General features: G+C 42.3%; 1 protein-coding gene and 14 non-coding genes across 17 annotated transcripts in view; 14 read left to right on the forward strand and 1 right to left on the reverse strand.

Moving 5' to 3' along the window:
• The window catches only part of hdac8 (histone deacetylase 8), a 38,573-nt gene extending 31,108 nt beyond the window's left edge, over window positions 1-7,465 (reverse strand). Inside the window, exons 1-8 of one of the 3 annotated variants that reach the window (XM_039610136.1) lie at window positions 7,264-7,465; window positions 7,028-7,153; window positions 6,878-6,930; window positions 5,076-5,206; window positions 4,086-4,227; window positions 3,281-3,393; window positions 3,061-3,138; window positions 2,862-2,970 (exon numbers count right to left, since the gene is read on the reverse strand). In XM_039610136.1, the coding sequence (XP_039466070.1) occupies window positions 2,862-2,970; window positions 3,061-3,138; window positions 3,281-3,393; window positions 4,086-4,227; window positions 5,076-5,206; window positions 6,878-6,930; window positions 7,028-7,144 (743 nt within the window). In that variant the 5' untranslated portion in view covers window positions 7,145-7,153; window positions 7,264-7,465. The other 2 variants (XM_039610135.1, XR_005612527.1) reach the window with 2 other exon arrangements.
• A 7,170-nt stretch (window positions 7,466-14,635) lies between these two features.
• trnal-uag lies at window positions 14,636-14,717 on the forward strand. The gene has a single exon. It is a non-coding gene; the product is annotated as a tRNA-Leu (tRNA).
• A 980-nt stretch (window positions 14,718-15,697) lies between these two features.
• Window positions 15,698-15,779, forward strand: trnal-aag. Its single transcript has one exon. It is a non-coding gene; the product is annotated as a tRNA-Leu (tRNA).
• A 479-nt stretch (window positions 15,780-16,258) lies between these two features.
• Window positions 16,259-16,330, forward strand: trnae-uuc. Its single transcript has one exon. It is a non-coding gene; the product is annotated as a tRNA-Glu (tRNA).
• Window positions 16,331-17,055: 725 nt separating this feature from the next.
• trnal-uag lies at window positions 17,056-17,138 on the forward strand. Its single transcript has one exon. It is a non-coding gene; the product is annotated as a tRNA-Leu (tRNA).
• Window positions 17,139-18,124: 986 nt separating this feature from the next.
• trnal-aag lies at window positions 18,125-18,206 on the forward strand. The gene has a single exon. It is a non-coding gene; the product is annotated as a tRNA-Leu (tRNA).
• A 479-nt stretch (window positions 18,207-18,685) lies between these two features.
• trnae-uuc lies at window positions 18,686-18,757 on the forward strand. The gene has a single exon. It is a non-coding gene; the product is annotated as a tRNA-Glu (tRNA).
• A 732-nt stretch (window positions 18,758-19,489) lies between these two features.
• On the forward strand, window positions 19,490-19,570 carry trnal-uag. Its single transcript has one exon. It is a non-coding gene; the product is annotated as a tRNA-Leu (tRNA).
• A 983-nt stretch (window positions 19,571-20,553) lies between these two features.
• Window positions 20,554-20,635, forward strand: trnal-aag. The gene has a single exon. It is a non-coding gene; the product is annotated as a tRNA-Leu (tRNA).
• A 482-nt stretch (window positions 20,636-21,117) lies between these two features.
• trnae-uuc lies at window positions 21,118-21,189 on the forward strand. The gene has a single exon. It is a non-coding gene; the product is annotated as a tRNA-Glu (tRNA).
• Window positions 21,190-21,913: 724 nt separating this feature from the next.
• On the forward strand, window positions 21,914-21,995 carry trnal-uag. Its single transcript has one exon. It is a non-coding gene; the product is annotated as a tRNA-Leu (tRNA).
• A 982-nt stretch (window positions 21,996-22,977) lies between these two features.
• On the forward strand, window positions 22,978-23,058 carry trnal-aag. Its single transcript has one exon. It is a non-coding gene; the product is annotated as a tRNA-Leu (tRNA).
• Window positions 23,059-24,345: 1,287 nt separating this feature from the next.
• Window positions 24,346-24,426, forward strand: trnal-uag. Its single transcript has one exon. It is a non-coding gene; the product is annotated as a tRNA-Leu (tRNA).
• Window positions 24,427-25,409: 983 nt separating this feature from the next.
• Window positions 25,410-25,491, forward strand: trnal-aag. The gene has a single exon. It is a non-coding gene; the product is annotated as a tRNA-Leu (tRNA).
• Window positions 25,492-25,962: 471 nt separating this feature from the next.
• On the forward strand, window positions 25,963-26,034 carry trnae-uuc. Its single transcript has one exon. It is a non-coding gene; the product is annotated as a tRNA-Glu (tRNA).
• Window positions 26,035-26,672: the final 638 nt, after the last annotated feature.

The following is a 26,672-nucleotide window of genomic DNA, read 5'->3' on the forward strand; positions in this document are numbered from 1 at the left end:
CCACCTTTTGCCCTATGACTCTAGCACCCACACATGACCTCGAATTGGAGAAGTGGAAGTGGATGGATGGGATATGAGTTTTCAGTCACTTGCATTAGTTACTTTACAAGAAAAGACTTTCACCCATTGGAAGTTGACGCTGAGAAATGGAGAGCAATTTTAATTTCCATTACCATCAGCTCACAGATGCCGGCTGATCCGCAATGATGAAATTACAGCAAGGATAAAAAGTAGTCTTCAGGAATAGTTCTCCAGGTTTTGTCAGGTCTTGTTTTGTTAAGGCAGGGCTTGCAAAATCGCTAGCCCGATGTCCCGGGGCTAGCGATTTTTCCAGTCGGGCAACCAAAATCTAACTCAGCCGTCGGGCTATCATAGGAAGGAATGTGTCAATGCTTTTGCATTCTTTCGCAAATGTAGCTGGGTAATTATTTCATTGGCATCGACGAGCCTCTGTCAATATGTGACATATTGAAATCGCGTTTGAATGTTCTTTGCTTTTCCTTTCACTTTGCGATCGCGCAAACGGTGTGTAGAGAGCGGCAGCACTGATTGGTGAGTGACAGATTAATTGCGCACCAATTCCTCTGACATCGTCTTATCACTCATTAGCTTACTATTCAAACCTGACAAGTGAAATCTCCCACAGCAAACTTAAACATGTGAGAGGTTGATTGCGCAGAGAATCGCTGACCGTTATGTAAGTACGTGTGTAAAAGCAGCAGGATTTACGCAGGTATTTTAGTTCTGCTGAGCCAAATAAGACAAGTCAGGGTGAAGAAGACAGCCAAAGAAAAGCCTGCCACAAAACGGAAAAGTTATGACAAATCAGACTATGAGGCAAGAAGAAAGCTCAGCTTTTTTGGTTTCATGGACAATTTCTGTGGCTGGAATATGACAACGTAAATACAATAATGTTCTGCCGGGTGTGTCGTGAGTTTCCCTCGATATCTGAGTCGACAAGCGCCTTTGTTACTGGGACCAGTAATTTTAAGAAAGACCCCATCAGAATCCATGAGAAATGCAAGAAATGCATTATTGCTCAGTCTGCAGTATCTTTCCCAGAACAAACAGCAATTGCAAAAACATACTAAAAATAAACCAAGCACAAGAAGAAGTCCTGAAAAAGCTGTTTAGAACAGCGTACTATGTTGCAAAGAGTGAACTACCATTGGCAACATTTAGCCGTATTTGCAAACTTCAAAAAGCAAATGGCCTCGATCTTGGTTCCACTCACCTCTTACCCGGGACTTCAGTGGAAATTTCAGATTCAGGATCTGACACAGACTGATTCATGTTCTACACAGTTCCAAATATTTGAGTTGATGATTATAATTTTTATACAATTCTTGTAATTTGTGTTTTAACAATTTTTTGATGGATGTTTTGTTTCCTTTACAATATTATACTTTAATGTATATTACTGTAAAGGAAACAAAACATCCATCAAAAAATTGTTCTCATTTTTTTTCCGGGCTACTTAAATTTATTTTGGGCTACCAAAAACTGAAGAGTGCCTGCCCGAAGGGCTACCAGGGATTGTGAAATTTTGCGAGCCCTGTAAGGACATGACTTGTACTCTTACTGTTCATCTACTGTATGTACTACATGCTTTTTTAGGTTTCCTCAGTTTGTTTTTGAGGAAACTGCACACGATGCAGAGATATGGCAAGACTTCTTAATCTAATAGCTCTCTGAGAACCACTTTGTTATATTTGACATTTTTCATAGATTTGGCTAAAGAAATTGGAACAAATGATGTGATTTTATGCCTGAATGATGCGTAGTACAGTGTTAAACGGGCTTAACAAACAAAAAACAATCTTCTGAAAATGGACTAGACTGAAAATAACTGAAAAAGCAGCCGATAAAAGAGAAACATTGAAAGACCTTCAGAAAGCCTGACAAGAAATACTCCTTGGAGGCAAACTATGAAGAAATGAGGGCGACTCAAGACTTTTGCACAATAACAGTGATGCCGTATTATTAAAGCTAACCCAACAAAGCAGCACATAGGCAAATAAAATGTTCTCTCCCCATTAACCTGACATAAACATTAGAGAATGAATAATTATAACCCAATAACATTGCGTATTCAATTGTGTATAATGAGTATTTGTACGTTTATTTTGACGCTGTAACTTTAGTGTTATTAGACTAATTAAGTGTTTTTATGAGTTTTTTTATGAGTACTAAAAAAAGTCTTAATTCCTGTTTTGTAACTGTAGCATTACGTGTATGAGGGCACATGGGCCTGAAAATCACATCCAGTGTTTTCTATGCTAATTTTCTACACTCTGTTTATGTCTGATTTCCACTGAGACCCCTCTGTCTTACTCTTGTGCCACTCCATTAAAAAAACAAAACAAAAAAACCTCTTGGAATCATCCCAGCAATCACACACAGAGCTGAGATGATTGCTGCTTGGTGCTTGCCAAACCCCCCCCCCCAGAAAAAAAACACCGCCTACACTTCTTTTGCTCTTTTGCTCAAATACAGATTTTAAGGCTTTATAAGCAGCCGAGAGGAAACAAACTCTGCTCCTCCTGTTCAAGATCACAGAATCTGCGCCACACAGATGCTGACATAGAGAGGACAAACAAACGGGTCTTAACCCTTTATTTCCTTTTAGAGGCGACACATTTGCATTGAGTGCTCAGCATAGAGAAACTCCTTCAACTAGAAAATCCCCAGTTTAAGCCTCACAATGGAAGGATTTCCCTGCTAAAGTGTCCCTGATAAAATGCTGAACTTGCACATGCTCCATAGCACTCATCAATGGATGACCCTGACCTCTGATCTCTTGGAGTTATATAGGAGGACAGCGCTACAGTTTCTCTGTGTGTGTATATGAGTGTGCGTACCTGGTAAAAACCTGGTAGTATCTGTCGTCCTTGATGCCGTCCTCCAGCGGGACGTTCACAGCGTACCAGCGGCCTTTACCCAGCCCGGTGTCACACAGGTCACCCGTACCTAAGCAAGCACAAACTTATCCAACACGGTCTCATAATTCAAATTGGCATATTAAGGCACGCTGAGGTTAATCTCACTGTACTGCCTGACCTGGGAAGAACCCGGGCGAGAACTTGTGCAGTGAAACGGTCATAACTTTGGATGTGAAGCTGAAGGCATCTTCAACACCTACAGAGACCAAAGGGGAGGAAAGAGCTTTTTAAAGCTGGAACCAAAAGAAACAACAACAAAAAAACGCTGTGAGGATGACAAAATGTAAAAGAAGCTTATTTTAAATTGTGAAAAAGTCAAAACAGTGTTTGGTGTGTACCATCTCCATGATGCAGGTCAATGTCCACATACAGGACTCTTTCATATTTCTCTCTCAGTCTGAGGATTCCCAGCACGGCATCGTTCACGTAACAGAAGCCTGAAGCCTCATCCCTGGACGATAAGAGAGATGAAGACGAAGCGCCATGTTTGAAATGTACTGCTTTGTCAAGAGCACCCTCTTCAGGCCATTTGATGTAACTGATGGAAATTGATGGTTTAACAAGTTCTGAGTCTAGCCCTGAAACACCTGATCACAGCTGGATCAGTTAACCCATAGTGACTGACACAAGCACAACAACGACTGTTCGGTGACCAGTGTGTAATGTCTCTAAAGCTTTATGCAGATATGCTTTATGCAGTTGATCTAAACAGTGATTCCTACAGTAGATCTTTCAGTGGAGAGGGGAAACTGGCTGCTTGGGGCTCTATTTATGCTCGCCATTCTCACCCTCATGAGTGACAAATAATCCAGCTGCAATTCTGCCATCACAGGCATTTATGCGACTGTCTGCAACAGCGCGATTACATCACATCGGCACACATTAATGGGCTATTACTGTCTACAGATCCGATTAAACCGACATAGCCAATAGATTTTGTTCTGAGTGGATAAATAAAGTCACATTATCCACCAAACACTGTCTCTGTTCTTAAACTGACAAGTACTGATTGAACAAGTGCTCATCTAAAACTGGTTTAGGTGCAAAAGGAGGGCATGGGTCAGGAAGACGGCCTGCTGAGAGACACTATATACACATGTAACGGAGCACACAGGAAGAGGACACTAAAGTGAGTTAGCCTACTTCTTGGCGTGGTGCCACCCTCCTGCCCAGTTGATGGCCACGTCACACTTTTGGTCCAACAGAGTCTGAGCTGCCGTCAGCGTAGCGCCCCCTACTCCTGCTGCATAGTCATATATGCCCTCGACCACTGGACAGTCATAGCCTGGAGGGAGAAAATACAGCAGGCGCTATATAAATAAAACTGAACTGAATTCAGTTATCTAGCTTTATTTACACTGACATCAGCCATCAGAGGAAGCAGTCACATGCAGATGGTTATCAACTCGACAAGTTAATCGAGGGCTTATCAGTCTCATATGATCGGCTTTCCCAGGTATCGTAACACTATTTTCCAAAGAACTGATTGGTCACTTGGTGGTGTCTTAACTGATCTGGTTAGGTCTGCAGCATATGTTACCCTAGTGATGTATGCCAGTAAGAAGTGACACTGAAACGCCACTAATAAACACTGAGTTACTTCGACAGGCCCCTAATATAATGCTTGGATTTTATGACGACATGAAAAAGCACAAAAATTTTCTCTGATATTTGTGCCTTAAACCGCACTGAAATCTGAAGGGCAACTCAAGTCCTTGAATGAGAACTTTACTGAGTTAAAAAAGAGAGAGAGTTAGAAAGATAAAGGATAAGGGAATGTCATGAAACAAAAACAAGCAGGGTGAACTTGAAGCTTAGTCTAAAGTTAGAAATGTAAACCTCGGAAAAGGATGGACTAACATACAACCCATCCAAGAACAACAAACAACAGTGGGATCCTCGGAGTGGGACAAGATCAACAAACATACCCTTAGATTTTTTTTTTTAAGCACTTGTGTCTCAAACAAAAGAAAAAAACATTATTTGAGGAGAACATTTATGATCGCTGTCAGTGTTATTAAGTGCAGTGTTACATTAAACCAGTACCCCACTGACGTCACACTGCACTAAAACTGTGTGGGTTTAACACATTAAAGATTAAATAATAAAAAGGTAGCAATGTGTTTTGCTCACCCAGGCCGTAGTCAGCGGACTGGGGGTCATCGTTGTCCCCGTCCTGGCTGATCTTGTGGAGATGCTCCAGGTAGGAATCAGTGTGGAATTTGGCCATTTCCTCTATAGTGGCCACGTGGGGTTTGACAATGCTGGAGAAAGCAGAGAGAAAGAGTGATTTAACAGCAGAGACACTGCAGTGACAAACAGACAGGAGAAATGGAGTTAAAAATAACAGTTATGAGCTGACATCCTATTACCAGTTTTAATTCAGCTTTTTTTTTAAACATTTTTTATAACTGAATAAATTCATATGAATATGCAACTGTGCACCTTTGTGAGGAATTTCAAACTGAATTTCTTTTATTACTGCAGCCAATCTGCAGTACCTGCACGGCTCTGCAGGGGGTCTCAGCCCACACTTTGGGAATTGCAGGCAGGGACTGGCATTTTGGAGAGTTAATGTATGGTTTTACACTTAAAGTAAAGTAAATTATTTAATGTTGTAGTAGCTAATCTATTTAGTCAAGTTTTATTTGTACTTCACACGCACGTTGCTTCAAGGGCTGTCCACCATAGTGGACGTGACACAATCAGTGGTTACTAGGGAGGTTGTTGGCTCTCGCTGGGTGAAAGAAGATGCTGCACCTGAAACTTCCTAGTGATTTCTTTTGTTGCTAGAAGATTGTCACCATCTCTGCCACCTACCAGCCGAGCAGTAGTAAAACTTTTGTCTCAGGAGGTTTTTGTTATCATCCCTTTCTCACAGTGAGCAAGTGAGGAACTTTGGCACCATTTTGGACAGTGTTCCCACTTTCGACCAACATCTTAATAATTCCCTGAATCCTGCTTTAGTTACGCTGCAATAGGCCAACGGTGATAGGGGCTTCCCATGACAGAATAAATGTTTCTTCTTCACTCACCTGTTTTCACTCTCAGTGTGTTTATACAGCACTCTGCTGCTTTAATCATTAGTTATTAATCGCTGGTCCTCTCCCACTACTCCTGTGCAATAATGCTAACTTTTATATAGATCCGATACAAATACTAGCTTTGGTATAGATACTATTGATATTTGGATTGATCCACCCACCTTCATCTTCCACAGTGTGTCTTTTGTCCTTCTCCCTCCCCTCACCCCTGACCACCCAGATGACTGCGCATCCCTGAGCCTGGTTCTTCCTGTTAGAAGGGAGGTTTTCTATCCCACAGTCACCAAGTGCTTGCTCATGGGGGGAGGTCATCTGATTGCTGAGGTTTTCTCTGTATTATGGTTGGGTCTTTACCTTACAATATAAAGAGCCTTGAAAGAACTGTTGTGATTTGGTGTTATACAAATACATTTTAATTGAACTGAACTGAACCAGAATGGGTTTCTACCATCAGAAGTCAGAAAATTCTTCTCTCAAACTGACTCTGAGAAATTGGCTCACTCATTCATGACAAGCAGGTTAGACTACTGCAATGCTTTAATTGCAGAAATATCCAAATCATTAGTGGGATAATGATTTGGCCAGCAGCCACAGTCTTTAGAGGTACACGTAGATTTGACCATATTGCTCCACTATTGGAGTCACTTCATTGGGTCCAAAGCTTTTTTCTGTTCCTCTACACCACAAACAAAACACTGGTGGATTTTTGATAAAGCGAGATTTGGGCTTTAGACTGATTTAGACTGATTTAAGTACTAACAGTACTAACAGAGCTTAAATGAGTTTCAGCTTTGCAAAATTTCCTGGGTACACTTTTGCACATCCTCTCCTGCTCACTGACAAAAACAATACCAACTGTGTTCTCTCTCGGTGCAAACACCAGCAGCTCACCTCATGTGTTGAAGCAGTCCATAGGCTTCTATCAGTGAGTGGACCATACTCGCCTGGTAACAGAGGTAAAGACAAGGATATCGTTTTCCAGATTAGGAAAAGGCTGCTACCTAACTAGCTCTGTAACGCCTCTCATTCAGTTCAACTCACCCGGTTTGGCACTTTGGATAAAGTGTCGCAGGTCTGGATGTACTCCGGGCTGTAAACATACGCGACTCTTCGTTTACAGCAGCTGTCGTCATCATCGCTGTCACCTCTGAAACTCATTTAGGTTGGCTGAAATCCAAATGTTTAGATGGAGCTGAAATATAAGACAAATTCTGAACACAGAGCGACTTCTACTGCCCGAGTCTGGTGTCACACCGTCAACATTCCGTGTTACCCACCCGGTAAAGCTGGCTTCAACCGTGAGATTAACAGACATAAAGGTTTTGAAAATTACAACTTTGTTTTTTATATTACGTCTTAATAGTATTTTATCTAGATGAAAAAAAAGTCAATTCGATAATTCTGTAACGAGAGATAGAAGATTTTAAGAACTCATCTAAAGTTCCGCGCGAGGACACCTTTTCTCCATTTCAGCGGACGCGCGTGAGGTGCATTCTGGGATTCCTTGTAGTTTTTCACGGACTCTTCAACCGCTGCGTCTGCACGCTTGAAGTACGCACACTACGCGTACTACGTACGGTGCGTACTACAAGTACGGGAAGTGCGGAAGTGAGAGGCTTGTGAAATGGGACGGTCTAGCCTTCGTCGCGCTGTTCAGGTTGCCTAGCAACCATGATACTAACCGCGAGAAATGTTTCATACAGCTTTGTTTGACAGAAATGAAGGAGAAAAATGTTTTGTTGTTCATTCATTTTTGTCATGACATCACTTTGATTAGTTGAGACCACAGGACTGTAAAACATGATAGTTGGACTTCATTTCTGTACTGAACAGTCATTTCAAGATTAGTTAGTAAATAATAATTAGCTAATGTTATTCATGAGACTAAAGTCATCTCACTGTGGTAATGTTAATATAATATGGACAATATTATATGTATTGTCATATATATATATATGAGCTTGAACTCTGGGTCAAAGATGCAAGTAGCAGTTAATTATATTTCCTATCACCTTAAATCTTCACTCAAAGACAAGTATCTCTGACAGTGTATATACAGATGTATTATATAAATGAGACAAACATTGTTCTTTCAATATGTTGGCATTACTAAATTTGGCTCAATGCTTACATATATGTGTAAAAAGAAAATGTACGAGCTGTGATAACTGTTGCTGATAGAATGAAGAGTAGACTGATATATTAAATATTCCTTTATTGGGTGAGAAAATCAGACCATGTCATAACTGCTTTAAGTCATACAGAATAGATATCAGAGCCTTAAACAGGCTGACTTCTGCTAAATGGGTCAAACTGGGCAGAAAGTATACAAACACATAACATCCTTATAGAATATGATGTAACACTATAGATCAACTTACCTCAGAATATATAAAGCATATAAACAATTACAGCAATATGATGCAACAAACACAGCAGTACTACTAATCCAAAATACTCAAAGCTTCATAGAACTGAAACAAACATTTATTTTTAGCTCCATTCTGCTGCTGATACATACTTTAGGTTTCTGAATATTAAACTTGTTGCTGCCTTTCATAGTGTGTAACTTGAAGGCCCTGAGTACTTTCTCCCACACTGAAAACACTGGAATGATAACATTATTTGAACATTACCTAATAAGACTGATTCAGGACAGACAATTAGTTATGTTAAACTTTCCTAGCAGTCCTTCACAAACAGGGAACAGTCTGTCTATTCTCTCCATCTGTCAGCTGCTGCTGGCTCTTCCTCCTCCTCTTCCTCACACACTGCTGAGTTTGTCCTGGTGGATCATCAGGGTGCAAAGCCTCACAGATGATGTGCAGCAGTGGGTCCCTCAGTCTGTCCTCACTCTGGACACTTGCAGTTGTCACACATGGAAATCAAATGTGTGATAAGCTGCAGGATTCAAACACAAGTGTAACTTATAAATACATGTTCATACTTTTATTCCACAATCAGAGAGAAAGAAACAGAGAGAGAGTGCAGGACAGACAGACAGGTGACAGTCTCAGGTGTATACACTGCTACAAAACAGCACAAGAGAAGGAGGATTTAGTGTTTGTGTTATTACGAGTGCTAAACAAGAAGAGTTCCCAGATGGTCCAGTGGACACATGTGTGACTCCTGTGATTAAAGCATTTTTCTTTCAGCTTAACGAGTGAACCGTCAGCTCGTTCAAACACACGTTAAAGTCCGTTTGGCTCGACACCACCAAACAGAGGCAGCAATATAACATAGCTAACATTAACAGTGCAGTGAATCCTGCTTGTGCCGTGATATTCAGGACTGCAAACCGAGCAGCATCACTGACTTTCAGCTTGTTGTGTTTGTGGATATATGACTGACTTTAATTATCCATAAAATCATCACATTCTCTGTAAGATTAAGGTCAACTATATATGTATTTAGAAGTAGAGGCTTTAAAACCAAGTAAACGCTGAAAGTACAAACATCACTAATGTCACATAACTTTGCCGACATGTGGCCAACAGTAATGTTTTAATGTTCTTAAACATTCGCACATAAATAAGTGACATCATATTCAGTACTTTTGACAGTTCACTCTTCGGCCGCTCCCTTCTGCCGTATTTTGCGTCAAAATTATCCACACCCACCGCCACGCTATGGATTGTGGGATATATGGGGCCACGAAGCGTGCACCGGACCACGCTTGATATTTGGGGAAATTGACAGCGCATTTGGAGTACACTTTGAATTGGGACAGCCGTCGTCGCGTGGCGGTGACGTAATCGCACTTGAAATACGTACTTCAAGCGTGCATACCCTGAATTGGGACACAGCCATAGCCAACCGATCAACTCGCCAAGACAGACGAGACTGCTGAATATAATACGTGTTCACCCTAACTTTTCCTTTCGACCAACTCAGAGATGTATTTCATCAAACAACCTTCAGTAGGAGAAGGGGAAAACAGGGCTGTAAACTGAATCAGAACCTGGTTAAACTCTATTAAACGTGTAGTTAACTAAGGGGGCCGGGGTATGCTCAATGGATAGATCCATTGTGACATCACTCTAAGATATATGCATTTGTTTTGGTTTTTTGGTTTTTTTCATAGCTATAAAAGCTATAAAAGCCTAACCGCTAACCCCTATCCCCCTTAACTACCCATAATTTAAAGTAATTAAATCAAAATTTCAACTTATAGATGTCTTCTAATGCCGCTGTTTTCAGATTTTCAGTGTTTAACTGGACACATTTTGAAGCTTGGTGAGTCTGTGTAATTGTTGAGTTTGAAAACCAGGGAGTAGCTGAGTATAAATTCTTTGTTGTCCTCTCTGTGTGAGAGCTGCTTTAGCTCCTTGTCCGTCTTCTTCAGCTCAGAGATCTCCTACTCCAGTTTCTTCTGAAGCACTATTCATTTTTCTGCTGGGATTGGATTTGCAGAGTTTCTCTTGATCCATTGTTTGAGGAAATCATGGGATTTCAGAAGGTCACCTCCTCTCAGTTGAGAAATAAATGTTTCCATGAGTGAGTCATCCAATGGAAGTATTTTATTATTAATTCTCATTGGGTGCTATGATGGTTTGCTATTTTGCATGTGTTTATTGTGTTTATTTTTTTTCACATGGGGGCATTGTGAAAAAAATGATGTGATATCCTCCCAAAAAGTTGATTCTGTTCATCTGGACGTAGCATTTTCAGTAGTAGAAACGTTTCGTCAATCATCCAAGTGACTTCTTCAGTCTCATCTGACTGCAGGTTTCCCCAACTTTATAAACAGTACCTTTGCACAATGACTGAAACTAGCACCACTGGTGAACAATGGGCTGTGAGGTCAGTTTCTTGTTAATATTCAAATTGTCATGACCATTGATCAACAAACACAGATCAAAGACTTTTAATCAGTGACCACTGATCATTGATCGGTGACCTGACCAACTCCCCGGATCTCGTCTCACAATTTATGTTCTCCCTGCCATTCCTGTTCTGACTGATTTTTTTCCCCTCCTTCTTTACAGACGCTCCCTATTTGCCCGTTAAATAATGTTATGGCTGCCCTGATCCTGGCTCTACATACCCCTCTCCTTTTGTTGAAAAATAAACACACTTACTTATGATCTGTTGTGTAACTTCGCTTTCTGGGTCCTGCCAAAATCTGTGGCCTTTTGGAGCTTTTTCTACAGCAGCACACACAAATTCGTGCAGTGAACACACAATAAATACAGTACTCTATTTATTATTCATAATTAGTTAGCTTTATTATTTAATTTCTTTACATAGTTAGCAAAGTGTTTATGTTTTTGTATTTTTTTGTTTTTTATATATACAGTATTTATTCAGTAAGTGATTAAGTAGGTGATAAAGATGGCAAAAGACATTAGTAACCATCTGAGTAACCAACTGAGTTCAGGAAGTTGCTATCAAGTCGCCACTGCCTTGTTCCCCAGAGCAGAATAAAAAGTCACTTAAAATTCTAAATTCGCAAAACTATTAGGTCATTACACTCTGACAGGGGTCATTTACATTAAAAATGAACAATCTTAAAGAAGTTAGACTAATTTCTTTATCAGTCTGTCTATTTTTTTATGTATTTCTTCATGTCTTTTACTATTTGTTCCTTTTTGATTTATTGACCTAATTGCTGATCTATGCCTTGACATGCAACAATGTTTGCGATTAATGTTTAGGATGGTAGCTTGCCTGGGTAACATGCAAACCGGCTACCTTTTTCTAAGATTAACATTGCTGAAAACATTGCAGAAACAATATAAATTCAAACTATATAATATGAAAGCCACATGCTGTATTTTTATATTCATACATGTTCATAAGTACAGGAGAAAATATATTATGTTACTGTCAATATTTCATGGTTTTTCCATGCTGCCAAGGAAAAGAACAACAGGCTATCTACCTAAAAACATAGAATGTTACAGTAACATGGATGACTGGCCTTTGACCAGTGAGCAGAAAAATAGGCAAACAAAACTGAGATTTTTTTTCTTTTATGGTGTTCTATATGGTAATAAGCATGGTCTACTTCAACTCATTAAATGTAGCAGTGGTGTCTGTCCAATAAGTCTTCCAAATCCACAGTCCAGCATAAAGCGGTGCAGTGAATGGGGTCTGGAGTCTGTAGAGGAGGGCCATGGTGTCAGAGATGCTGTAGAAGGAAAGAACACCTGCTCTGGGATCCACGTACACTCCTACTTTGGAGGACAGAGGGCCTGAGACGGGAGTTGTGATGTTGTTATGTTTGAATTTGTAGCTTTTGTTGTAACACTCTAATGCCCAGGAAGTATTATTGCTTCCAAACGCACTTTGATCCAGTCTTATTTCATTCTTATAGGAAACTGCTACTGAAACCCCTTCCCCTTTCCACTCCACTTCCCAGTAACAAGGTCCAATCAGACTCTCTTTACTCAGCACCTGCTGTTCAATGTTAAACCTGTCTCTTTTTTTAAGACCGGAGTTCTTACATGGATATGGAGCATTGTCTGATACGGTTCTGTTCTGATTTGATAGAAACAGTTTTCGGTGAACTGTATCTGGGTCCATCGTCAGTTGACGTGAATATTTTAAAAACTCATCTCTGGTCTTAGGTTGTGCTTGGGGCAGTAAAACATCTGCTGATCTTACTCTAAGAGTGAGTTTACTCCATTCCTCACTTACAAACATTTTGAGTTTATCTCTGGCTTCTGACATTGCTCTTTCCAGATCCTCAAGGTATTTAACTGGACAAATTCTGAAGGTTGGTGAGTCAGTAGAATCAGTGAGTTTGGGCATTTGGGAGTAAATACGTAAAAATTCGATGTGGTCCTCTGTGAATGAAAGCTGCTTTAGCTCCTCTTCTTGCCTCTTCAGCTCAGTGATCTCCTGCTTCAGTTTATTCTGAAGCTCACTGACTCGCCTCTCTTCAGTTTTCTGCTCGGATTTAATCTGCTGCTTCAGATTTGAGCCTTTTTCTTTAATGAAACTCACCAGCTCATTGATGATGGTCTCGATGTCCTTCGCAACGCTATCAGAAGATTGCAGAATTTCCTCGATTTCCTTCCGAAGCATGTTCACTTCTCCCTCTCTGGTCTGAATTCTCCGCTGAACATTTTGCAAAATCACCTCAAATTCTTTTTGCATTTCAATCCTTTCTTCTTCAACTGGAACTGTGTTGTGGTCTTTATGTTCATTCACACAGCAGAGATAGCAGATACACTGCTGATCAGTACGGCAAAACATCTTCATTACCTCATTGTGAGTTGAACAGATGTTCCCTTTCAGCCTGTTGGATGGTTTGACCAGCTTGTGACTGTCAAAGGCAGAGGAGTCAGAGTGAGGCTGGAGGTGTTGCTCACAGTAAGAAACCAAACATACCAGACAGGACTTCACTGCTTTCAGCTTCTTTCCTGTGCAGACATCACAGGAAACATCTTCAGGTCCAGCATAGCAGAGATCAGCTGAAGCAGGTTGGATTCCAGGTGTCTTCAAGTCCTCTACTAACTCTGCTAACATAGTGTTTTTCACAAGAGCAGGCCTCGGTATGAAGATTTTTCTGCACTGAGGACAGCTGTAGGCTCCTTTTGGTTCCTCTTTATTCCAGTGGACTTTAATACAGCTCATACAGTAGTTGTGTCCACAGGGAATAGTCACTGGATCCTTCAGTAGATCCAGACAGACTGAACAGCAGAGTTTTTCCTGATCCATTGTCTGTCCTTGGTGTGTTTTTGTATGTCAAGGTGAATGACAAGCCGTTTCACTGAGAGGGGAGAAATGGAGTGTATCAGGTTACACTTTGTTTTGGGAAATCAAGAGGCTTGAGAAAGTGACCCCTCCTAGGAGGAGTTTTTTCCTCATGTGGGCTTTAGTTGAGTATTGGTGTATTTTTCCATGTTGCATACTTTTTTTTCTATTTATGTTAGTCAGATTAATTTGCATTAATGATATGGACTAAAGGAGAGACGGCCAATTCTCCCATTCCGACTTCTCTAAATTGGCTCCCTGAAAAATTATTCTCCTCACATACAAAGTGTTCAATAATTAGACCCAATCTTATCTAAAGACATTACAGTACCATATCATGAATATCTCAGAGTGCTGGTTCCCAAAATAGTTGGGTTCAGTAGAGTCAAGGTGGCTGTTTATGTGGAAAGCAAACGACCATCTTTAAACCAAGGGAGGGGGAATTAAGGGTACATCTTTCACCATCTTACAATGCTTGACTCTCATTCCTTGACTCTCTGTGAATGGTAATCCTGCCTGTTGATCAGTGGTTATGACAAGTTGCATATCGACAATGATGAAACTGAGCCAAGAGCCCATTGTTAGTCAGGGTTGATGAACAGTTTGGCGTATTATGTACATGTACTCTTTATAAAGTTGGGGAGACTCGTTCCACTTTGTATTGCACATTTTCAAGCTCTAATATTTCGCTGCTGTATCGGTAGTGTGGTTGTGTCGCTCACGGATCTGGGTGAAGAGTCCAGTCTCCTCACACGTGTGGGTTGAAATCCCATTGCTGCAATAAGATTTTAACCAGAATAGGCAGATATTTTTGTATCCAAAAAGTATTAAACATGTTTTTCTACAACAGTAAGAGCATTACTGAATGTTCTGGGGTTCTATTTTGTGTTGCACTTTTTCAATTTTTACTGTCTAGATTTTTGCAATGAGCTTCTTACTCGCGATGGTAGCATGACCGAGCGGTCTAAGGTGCTGGATTTAGGCTCCAGTCTCTTTGGGGGCGTGGGTTCGAATCCCACTGCTGCCATAGCCTTCAGGTTCTTTTTGTGTTTGTCCCATGCCTTACCAATAAATTCTACGGGATGCAGTGGAAATCAAATCTGTTACAGAATGTCCGTCAAGTGCAAACATGCAGGAATGTCATCAAGAGCAATTCTTCCAAACCACATTAGTCAGGGTGCTGTTAAGTGTTGTGGAGGTTGTCCATTCAATAAAGCCTGCACACAAGCGGTGATCGGTAGCTAGCATTCTTTAATAAAAGAAGAACAGACACCAAGCTTGGTGAGGGAATGCATCATCGCTGGGCAAACAATGGGCAGTGTCCCAAACTGAGCCTAGCATGGCCTTCAGTTAAATACCTCTTACAGGAACAAAAGGCAGTACACAGCTCTTTTCACACCTTTGGTCCCCCCACCCCCAAAGAAAGTTTCACACTCCCTTGCTACCTCTTACAGTGGAGAAAGAGACAAAAGACTTCCCCAATCTGGGTCCTTTGTGTGTGAATGCTTCCTCCAACTTCCTGACATACCATCTGTTACCAGTATGAGTGTGAGAGACATGCTAAAATCCAGTGGCACCAAGGTATTATACAATCAAATAATGTGATTATACATAAATAAAAGAAATTCTTCTGCAAAAGTCATTTATAACGTGCAGATGTTTCATGTCTTTTATTAACAGTCTCATTACTGACTGGGTAGTGGACTTCCCGCATGCCACTCAAGTGTGCTTCAAGTCCACCGCATTGTAAGGTGTTAGGTTGTGTGGTCTACGGATCTGGGTTCAGACCCAGGCTCCTCATACATGTGGGTTGAAACCCTATTGCTGCAATAAGATTTTAACCAGGGCAGGCAGATGCTATTGTATCCAAAAACATTCAGGCAAGTATTAAACATGTTCTTCTACAACAGTAAGAGCATTACTGAATGTTCTGGGCATCTAGTTTGTGTTGCACTTTTTCAATTTTTACTGTCTAGATTTTTTTGCGATGAGGTTCTTGGTCGCAGTGGTAGCATGACCGAGCGGTCTAAGTTGCTGGATTAAGGCTCCAGTCTCTTCGGAGGCGTGGGTTCGAGTCCCACTGCTGCCATAGTGTTCTAACGGCAATGTTCTTTTCGTTTTGGCTCCATCCCCTACCAATAAATTGTAAGGGCTGCAGTGGAAATCAAATCTTTTGTAGAATGTCTGTCAAGTCCAAACATGCAGGAATCTCATCCAGAGCAATTCTTCCAAACCATATTAGTCAGGGTGCTGTAAAGTCGTTTACGACTTGCATGTATTTCGTGTCTTTTTATTCACGGTGTCATCACTGACTAGTTAGTGGACTTCCCGCATGCCACTCAAGTGTGCTTCAAGTCCAGTCCACTCCCTTGTAAAGTGCTTTTGACCAGAACCTGCAACCGCTGGAGAACTGATTAAGGTGCTGCTATGTTGGTCTCACCAAGGCTGCAGAGTGAGAAGACTGTCCTTGACTTCATGACAGTGGAGCACTCCCATATAGTCTAGCGATTAGAATTCCTGGTTCTCACCCAGGAACACGGCAGTGACAGTGGCGCACTACTTAACCAGTCCCATATGGTCTAGCGGTTAGGATTCCTGGTTTTCACCCAGGCGGTCCGGGTTCAACTCCCGGTATAGGAACATGTCTCTAATGTGGCCCAAAGCCAATGTGTTCTTTTGCGCTAATCCTGGCTGAAGTCAACCATCAGGCAAAGCAACAAACCTCTGGCTAAGCACATGGTATAAAACAGCCAACTGTTCAGATCAGGACTCTACAGTCCAGTAACTTTCAATGATGAAGATGTACACATCCTGGACAAGCAGGGGAGTCTAGGTGGAAAGCAAACGACCATCTTTAAACCAAGGGAGGGGAATTAAGGGTACATCTTTCACCATCTTACAATGCTTGACTCTCATTCCTTGATTCTCTGTGAATGGTAATCCTGCCTGTTGATCAGTGGTTATGACAAGTTGCATATCGACAATGATGAAGAGCCCATTGTTAGTCAGGGTTGATGAACAGTTTGGCGTATTATGTACATGTACTCTTTATAAAGTTGGGGAGACTCGTTCCACTTTGTATTGCACATTTTCAAGCTCTAATATTTCGCTGCTGTATCGGTAGTGTGGTTGTGTCGCTCACGGATCTGGGTGAAGAGTCCAGTCTCCTCACACGTGTGGGTTGAAATCCCATTGCTGCAATAAGATTTTAACCAGAATAGGCAGATATTTTGTATCCAAAAGTATTAAACATGTTTTTCTACAACAGTAAGAGCATTACTGAATGTTCTGGGGTTCTATTTTGTGTTGCACTTTTTCAATTTTTACTGTCTAGATTTTTGCAATGAGCTTCTTACTCTCGCGATGGTAGCATGACCGAGCGGTCTAAGGTGCTGGATTTAGGCTCCAGTCTCTTTTTGGGGCGTGGGTTCGAATCCCACTGCTGCCATAGCCTTCAGGTTCTTTTTTGTGTTTGTCCCATGCCTTACCAATAAATTCTACGGGATGCAGTGGAAATCAAATCTGTTACAGAATGTCCGTCAAGTGCAAACATGCAGCAATGTCATCAAGAGCAATTCTTCCAAACCACATTAGTCAGGGTGCTGTTAAGTGTTGTGGAGGTTGTCCATTCAATAAAGCCTGCACACAAGCGGTGATCGGTAGCTAGCATTCTTTAATAAAAAGAAGAACAGACACCAAGCTTGGTGAGGGAATGCATCATCGCTGGGGCAAACAATGGGCAGTGTCCCTAACTGAGCCTAGCATGGCCTTCAGTTAAATACCTCTTACAGGAACAAAAGGCAGTACACAGCTCTTTTCACACCTTTGGTCCCCCCACCCCCAAAGAAAGTTTCACACTCCCCTTGCTACCTCTTACAGTGGAGAAAGAGACAAAGACTCCCCCAATCTGGGTCCTTTGTGTGTGAATGCTTCCTCCAACTTCCTGACATACCATCTGTTACCAGTATGAGTGTGAGAGACATGCTAAAATCCAGTGGCACCAAGGTATTATACAATCAAATAATGTGATTATACATAAATAAAAGAAATTCTTCTGCAAAAGTCATTTATAACGTGCAGATGTTTCATGTCTTTTTATTAACAGTCTCATTACTGACTGGGTAGTGGACTTCCCCCGCATGCCACTCAAGTGTGCTTCAAGTCCACCGCATTGTAAGGTGTTAGGTTGTGTGGTCTACGGATCTGGGTTCAGACTCAGGCTCCTCATACATGTGGGTTGAAACCCTATTGCTGCAATAAGATTTTAACCAGGGCAGGCAGATGCTATTGTATCCAAAAACATTCAGGCAAGTATTAAACATGTTCTTCTACAACAGTAAGAGCATTACTGAATGTTCTGGGCATCTAGTTTGTGTTGCACTTTTTCAATTTTTACTGTCTAGATTTTTTTGCGATGGGGTTCTTGGTCGCAGTGGTAGCATGACCGAGTGGTCTAAGGTGCTGGATTAAGGCTCCAGTCTCTTCGGAGGCGTGGGTTCGAATCCCACTGCTGCCATAGTGTTCTAACGGCAATGTTCTTTTCGTTTTGGCTCCATCCCCTACCAATAAATTGTAAGGGCTGCAGTGGAAATCAAATCTTTTGTAGAATGTCTGTCAAGTCCAAACATGCAGGAATCTCATCCAGAGCAATTCTTCCAAACCATATTAGTCAGGGTGCTGTAAAGTCGTTTACGACTTGCATGTATTTCGTGTCTTTTATTCACGGTGTCATCACTGACTAGTTAGTGGACTTCCCCGCATGCCACTCAAGTGTGCTTCAAGTCCAGTCCACTCCCTTGTAAAGTGCTTTTGACCAGAACCTGCAACCGCTGGAGAACTGATTAAGGTGCTGCTATGTTGGTCTCACCAAGGCTGCAGAGTGAGAAGACTGTCCTTGACTTCATGACAGTGGAGCACTCCCATATAGTCTAGCGATTAGAATTCCTGGTTCTCACCCAGGAACACGGCAGTGACAGTGGCGCACTACTTAACCAGTCCCATATGGTCTAGCGGTTAGGATTCCTGGTTTTCACCCAGGCGGTCCGGGTTCAACTCCCGGTATGGGAACATGTCTTTAATGTGGCCCAAAGCCAATGTGTTCTTTGCGCTAATCCTGGCTGAAGTCAACCATCAGGCAAAGCAACAAACCTCTGGCTAAGCACATGGTATAAAACAGCCAACTGTTCAGATCAGGACTCTACAGTCCAGTAACTTTCAATGATGAAGATGTACACATCCTGGACAAGCAGGGGAGTCTAGGTGGAAAGCAAACGACCATCTTTAAACCAAGGAGGGGAATTAAGGGTACATCTTTCACCATCTTACAATGCTTGACTCTCATTCCTTGACTCTCTGTGAATGGTAATCCTGCCTGTTGATCAGTGGTTATGACAAGTTGCATATCGACAATGATGAAACTGAGCCAAGAGCCCATTGTTAGTCAGGGTTGATGAACAGTTTGGCGATTATGTACATGTACTCTTTATAAAGTTGGGGAGACTCGTTCCACTTTGTATTGCACATTTTCAAGCTCTAATATTTCGCTGCTGTATCGGTAGTGTGGTTGTGTCGTCTCACGGATCTGGGTGAAGAGTCCAGTCTCCTCACACGTGTGGGTTGAAACCCATTGCTGCAATAAGATTTTAACCAGAATAGGCAGATATTTTTGTATCCAAAAAGTATTAAACATGTTTTTCTACAACAGTAAGAGCATTACTGAATGTTCTGGGGTTCTATTTTGTGTTGCACTTTTTCAATTTTTACTGTCTAGATTTTTGCAATGAGCTTCTTACTCGCGATGGTAGCATGACCGAGCGGTCTAAGGTGCTGGATTTAGGCTCCAGTCTCTTCGGGGCGTGGGTTCGAATCCCACTGCTGCCATAGCCTTCAGGTTCTTTTTGTGTTTGTCCCATGCCTTACCAATAAATTCTACGGGATGCAGTGGAAATCAAATCTGTTACAGAATGTCCGTCAAGTGCAAACATGCAGCAATGTCATCAAGAGCAATTCTTCCAAACCACATTAGTCAGGGTGCTGTTAAGTGTTGTGGAGGTTGTCCATTCAATAAAGCCTGCACACAAGCGGTGATCGGTAGCTAGCATTCTTTAATAAAAGAAGAACGGACACCAAGCTTGGTGAGGGAATGCATCATCGCTGGGCAAACAATGGGCAGTGTCCCTAACTGAGCCTAGCATGGCCTTCAGTTAAATACCTCTTACAGGAACAAAAGGCAGTACACAGCTCTTTTCACACCTTTGTCCCCCCCCACCCCAAAGAAAGTTTCACACTCCCTTGCTACCTCTTACAGTGGAGAAAGAGACAAAGACTCCCCCACCCACTCTGGGTCCTTTGTGTGTGAATGCTTCCTCCAACTTCCTGACATACCATCTGTTACCAGTATGAGTGTGAGAGACATGCTAAAATCCAGTGGCACCAAGGTATTATACAATCAAATAATGTGATTATACATAAATAAAAGAAATTCTTCTGCAAAAGTCATTTATAACGTGCAGATGTTTCATGTCTTTTATTAACAGTCTCATTACTGACTGGGTAGTGGACTTCCCCGCATGCCACTCAAGTGTGCTTCAAGTCCACCGCATTGTAAGGTGTTAGGTTGTGTGGTCTACGGATCTGGGTTCAGACTCCAGGCTCCTCATACATGTGGGTTGAAACCCTATTGCTGCAATAAGATTTTAACCAGGGCAGGCAGATGCTATTGTATCCAAAAACATTCAGGCAAGTATTAAACATGTTCTTCTACAACAGTAAGAGCATTACTGAATGTTCTGGGCATCTAGTTTGTGTTGCACTTTTTCAATTTTTACTGTCTAGATTTTTGCGATGGGGTTCTTGGTCGCAGTGGTAGCATGACCGAGCGGTCTAAGGTGCTGGATTAAGGCTCCAGTCTCTTCGGAGGCGTGGGTTCGAGTCCCACTGCTGCCATAGTGTTCTAACGGCAATGTTCTTTTTTCGTTTTGTCTCCATCCCCTACCAATAAATTGTAAGGGCTGCAGTGGAAATCAAATCTTTTGTAGAATGTCTGTCAAGTCCAAACATGCAGGAATCTCATCCAGAGCAATTCTTCCAAACCATATTAGTCAGGGTGCTGTAAAGTCGTTTACGACTTGCATGTATTTCGTGTCTTTTTATTCACGGTGTCATCACTGACTAGTTAGTGGACTCCCCGCATGCCACTCAAGTGTGCTTCAAGTCCAGTCCACTCCCCTTGTAAAGTGCTTTTGACCAGAACCTGCAACCGCTGGAGAACTGATTAAGGTGCTGCTATGTTGGTCTCACCAAGGCTGCAGAGTGAGAAGACTGTCCTTGACTTCATGACAGTGGAGCACTCCCATATAGTCTAGCGATTAGAATTCCTGGTTCTCACCCAGGAACACGGCAGTGACAGTGGCGCACTACTTAACCAGTCCCATATGGTCTAGCGGTTAGGATTCCTGGTTTTCACCCAGGCGGTCCGGGTTCAACTCCCGGTATAGGAACATGTCTCTAATGTGGCCCAAAGCCAATGTGTTCTTTGCGCTAATCCTGGCTGAAGTCAACCATCAGGCAAAGCAACAAACCTCTGGCTAAGCACATGGTATAAAACAGCCAACTGTTCAGATCAGGACTCTACAGTCCAGTAACTTTCAATGATGAAGATGTACACATCCTGGACAAGCAGGGGAGTCTAGGTGGAAAGCAAACGACCATCTTTAAACCAAGGGAGGGGGAATTAAGGGTACATCTTTCACCATCTTACAATGCTTGACTCTCATTCCTTGATTCTCTGTGAATGGTAATCCTGCCTGTTGATCAGTGGTTATGACAAGTTGCATATCGACAATGATGAAGAGCCCATTGTTAGTCAGGGTTGATGAACAGTTTGGCGTATTATGTACATGTACTCTTTATAAAGTTGGGGAGACTCGTTCCACTTTGTATTGCACATTTTCAAGCTCTAATATTTCGCTGCTGTATCGGTAGTGTGGTTGTGTCGCTCACGGATCTGGGTGAAGAGTCCAGTCTCCTCACACGTGTGGGTTGAAATCCCATTGCTGCAATAAGATTTTAACCAGAATAGGCAGATATTTTTGTATCCAAAAAGTATTAAACATGTTTTTCTACAACAGTAAGAGCATTACTGAATGTTCTGGGGTTCTATTTTGTGTTGCACTTTTTCAATTTTTACTGTCTAGATTTTTGCAATGAGCTTTTACTCATGATGGTAGCATGACCGAGCGGTCTAAGGTGCTGGATTTAGGCTCCAGTCTCTTTTGGGGCGTGGGTTCGAATCCCACTGCTGCCATAGCCTTCAGGTTCTTTTTGTGTTTGTCCCATGCCTTACCAATAAATTCTACGGGATGCAGTGGAAATCAAATCTGTTACAGAATGTCCGTCAAGTGCAAACATGCAGCAATGTCATCAAGAGCAATTCTTCCAAACCACATTAGTCAGGGTGCTGTTAAGTGTTGTGGAGGTTGTCCATTCAATAAAGCCTGCACACAAGCGGTGATCGGTAGCTAGCATTCTTTAATAAAAGAAGAACAGACACCAAGCTTGGTGAGGGAATGCATCATCGCTGGGCAAACAATGGGCAGTGTCCCTAACTGAGCCTAGCATGGCCTTCAGTTAAATACCTCTTACAGGAACAAAAGGCAGTACACAGCTCTTTTCACACCTTTGGTCCCCCCACCCCCAAAGAAAGTTTCACACTCCCTTGCTACCTCTTACAGTGGAGAAAGAGACAAAAGACTCCCCCAATCTGGGTCCTTTGTGTGTGAATGCTTCCTCCAACTTCCTGACATACCATCTGTTACCAGTATGAGTGTGAGAGACATGCTAAAATCCAGTGGTACCAAGGTATTATACAATCAAATAATGTGATTATACATAAATAAAAGAAATTCTTCTGCAAAAGTCATTTATAACGTGCAGATGTTTCATGTCTTTTTATTAACAGTCTCATTACTGACTGGGTAGTGGACTTCCCCGCATGCCACTCAAGTGTGCTTCAAGTCCACCGCATTGTAAGGTGTTAGGTTGTGTGGTCTACGGATCTGGGTTCAGACCCAGGCTCCTCATACATGTGGGTTGAAACCCTATTGCTGCAATAAGATTTTAACCAGGGCAGGCAGATGCTATTGTATCCAAAAACATTCAGGCAAGTATTAAACATGTTCTTCTACAACAGTAAGAGCATTACTGAATGTTCTGGGCATCTAGTTTGTGTTGCACTTTTTCAATTTTTACTGTCTAGATTTTTTTGCGATGGGGTTCTTGGTCGCAGTGGTAGCATGACCGAGTGGTCTAAGGTGCTGGATTAAGGCTCCAGTCTCTTCGGGGCGTGGGTTCGAATCCCACTGCTGCCATAGTGTTCTAACGGCAATGTTCTTTTTCGTTTTGGCTCCATCCCCTACCAATAAATTGTAAGGGCTGCAGTGGAAATCAAATCTTTGTAGAATGTCTGTCAAGTCCAAACATGCAGGAATCTCATCCAGAGCAATTCTTCCAAACCATATTAGTCAGGGTGCTGTAAAGTCGTTTACGACTTGCATGTATTTCGTGTCTTTTTATTCACGGTGTCATCACTGACTAGTTAGTGGACTTCCCCGCATGCCACTCAAGTGTGCTTCAAGTCCAGTCCACTCCCTTGTAAAGTGCTTTTGACCAGAACCTGCAACCGCTGGAGAACTGATTAAGGTGCTGCTATGTTGGTCTCACCAAGGCTGCAGAGTGAGAAGACTGTCCTTGACTTCATGACAGTGGAGCACTCCCATATAGTCTAGCGATTAGAATTCCTGGTTCTCACCCAGGAACACGGCAGTGACAGTGGCGCACTACTTAACCAGTCCCATATGGTCTAGCGGTTAGGATTCCTGGTTTTCACCCAGGCGGTCCGGGTTCAACTCCGGTATGGGAACATGTCTTTAATGTGGCCCAAAGCCAATGTGTTCTTTTGCGCTAATCCTGGCTGAAGTCAACCATCAGGCAAAGCAACAAACCTCTGGCTAAGCACATGGTATAAAACAGCCAACTGTTCAGATCAGGACTCTACAGTCCAGTAACTTTCAATGATGAAGATGTACACATCCTGGACAAGCAGGGGAGTCTAGGTGGAAAGCAAACGACCATCTTTAAACCAAGGGAGGGGGAATTAAGGGTACATCTTTCACCATCTTACAATGCTTGACTCTCATTCCTTGACTCTCTGTGAATGGTAATCCTGCCTGTTGATCAGTGGTTATGACAAGTTGCATATCGACAATGATGAAACTGAGCCAAGAGCCCATTGTTAGTCAGGGTTGATGAACAGTTTGGCGATTATGTACATGTACTCTTTATAAAGTTGGGGAGACTCGTTCCACTTTGTATTGCACATTTTCAAGCTCTAATATTTCGCTGCTGTATCGGTAGTGTGGTTGTGTCGCTCACGGATCTGGGTGAAGAGTCCAGTCTCCTCACACGTGTGGGTTGAAATCCCATTGCTGCAATAAGATTTTAACCAGAATAGGCAGATATTTTTGTATCCAAAAAGTATTAAACATGTTTTTCTACAACAGTAAGAGCATTACTGAATGTTCTGGGGTTCTATTTTGTGTTGCACTTTTTCAATTTTTACTGTCTAGATTTTTGCAATGAGCTTCTTACCGCATGATGGTAGCATGACCGAGCGGTCTAAGGTGCTGGATTTAGGCTCCAGTCTCTTCGGGGCGTGGGTTCGAATCCCACTGCTGCCATAGCCTTCAGGTTCTTTTTGTGTTTGTCCCATGCCTTACCAATAAATTCCCACGGGATGCAGTGGAAATCAAATCTGTTACAGAATGTCCGTCAAGTGCAAACATGCAGCAATGTCATCAAGAGCAATTCTTCCAAACCACATTAGTCAGGGTGCTGTTAAGTGTTGTGGAGGTTGTCCATTCAATAAAGCCTGCACACAAGCGGTGATCGGTAGCTAGCATTCTTTAATAAAAGAAGAACGGACACCAAGCTTGGTGAGGGAATGCATCATCGCTGGGCAAACAATGGGCAGTGTCCCTAACTGAGCCTAGCATGGCCTTCAGTTAAATACCTCTTACAGGAACAAAAGGCAGTACACAGCTCTTTTCACACCTTTGGTCCCCCCACCCCAAAGAAAGTTTTTCACACCCTTGCTACCTCTTACAGTGGAGAAAGAGACAAAGACTCCCCCACCCACTCTGGGTCCTTGTGTGTGAATGCTTCCTCCAACTTCCTGACATACCATCTGTTACCAGTATGAGTGTGAGAGACATGCTAAAATCCAGTGGCACCAAGGTATTATACAATCAAATAATGTGATTATACATAAATAAAAGAAATTCTTCTGCAAAAGTCATTTATAACGTGCAGATGTTTCATGTCTTTTTATTAACAGTCTCATTACTGACTGGGTAGTGGACTTCCCGCATGCCACTCAAGTGTGCTTCAAGTCCACCGCATTGTAAGGTGTTAGGTTGTGTGGTCTACGGATCTGGGTTCAGACCCAGGCTCCTCATACATGTGGGTTGAAACCCTATTGCTGCAATAAGATTTTAACCAGGGCAGGCAGATGCTATTGTATCCAAAAACATTCAGGCAAGTATTAAACATGTTCTTCTACAACAGTAAGAGCATTACTGAATGTTCTGGGCATCTAGTTTGTGTTGCACTTTTTCAATTTTTACTGTCTAGATTTTTTTGCGATGGGGTTCTTGGTCGCAGTGGTAGCATGACCGAGCGGTCTAAGGTGCTGGATTAAGGCTCCAGTCTCTTCGGAGGCGTGGGTTCGAGTCCCACTGCTGCCATAGTGTTCTAACGGCAATGTTCTTTTCGTTTTGTCTCCATCCCCTACCAATAAATTGTAAGGGCTGCAGTGGAAATCAAATCTTTGTAGAATGTCTGTCAAGTCCAAACATGCAGGAATCTCATCCAGAGCAATTCTTCCAAACCATATTAGTCAGGGTGCTGTAAAGTCGTTTACGACTTGCATGTATTTCGTGTCTTTTTATTCACGGTGTCATCACTGACTAGTTAGTGGACTTCCCGCATGCCACTCAAGTGTGCTTCAAGTCCAGTCCACTCCCTTGTAAAGTGCTTTTGACCAGAACCTGCAACCGCTGGAGAACTGATTAAGGTGCTGCTATGTTGGTCTCACCAAGGCTGCAGAGTGAGAAGACTGTCCTTGACTTCATGACAGTGGAGCACTCCCATATAGTCTAGCGATTAGAATTCCTGGTTCTCACCCAGGAACACGGCAGTGACAGTGGCGCACTACTTCCCATATGGTCTAGCGGTTAGGATTCCTGGTTTTCACCCAGGCGGTCCGGGTTCAACTCCCGGTATGGGAACATGTCTTTAATGTGGCCCAAAGCCAATGTGTTCTTTGCGCTAATCCTGGCTGAAGTCAACCATCAGGCAAAGCAACAAACCTCTGGCTAAGCACATGGTATAAAACAGCCAACTGTTCAGATCAGGACTCTACAGTCCAGTAACTTTCAATGATGAAGATGTACACATCCTGGACAAGCAGGGGAGTCTAGGTGGAAAGCAAACGACCATCTTTAAACCAAGGAGGGGGAATTTAGGGTACATCTTTCACCATCTTACAATGCTTGACTCTCATTCCTTGACTCTCTGTGAATGGTAATCCTGCCTGTTGATCAGTGGTTATGACAAGTTGCATATCGACAATGATGAAACTGAGCCAAGAGCCCATTGTTAGTCAGGGTTGATGAACAGTTTGGCGATTATGTACATGTACTCTTTATAAAGTTGGGGAGACTCGTTCCACTTTGTATTGCACATTTTCAAGCTCTAATATTTCGCTGCTGTATCGGTAGTGTGGTTGTGTCGCTCACGGATCTGGGTGAAGAGTCCAGTCTCCTCACACGTGTGGGTTGAAACCCATTGCTGCAATAAGATTTTAACCAGAATAGGCAGATATTTTTGTATCCAAAAAGTATTAAACATGTTTTTCTACAACAGT

Source organism: Oreochromis aureus, linkage group 3, assembly GCF_013358895.1.
Source record: "Oreochromis aureus strain Israel breed Guangdong linkage group 3, ZZ_aureus, whole genome shotgun sequence".
NCBI lineage: Eukaryota > Metazoa > Chordata > Actinopteri > Cichliformes > Cichlidae > Oreochromis > Oreochromis aureus.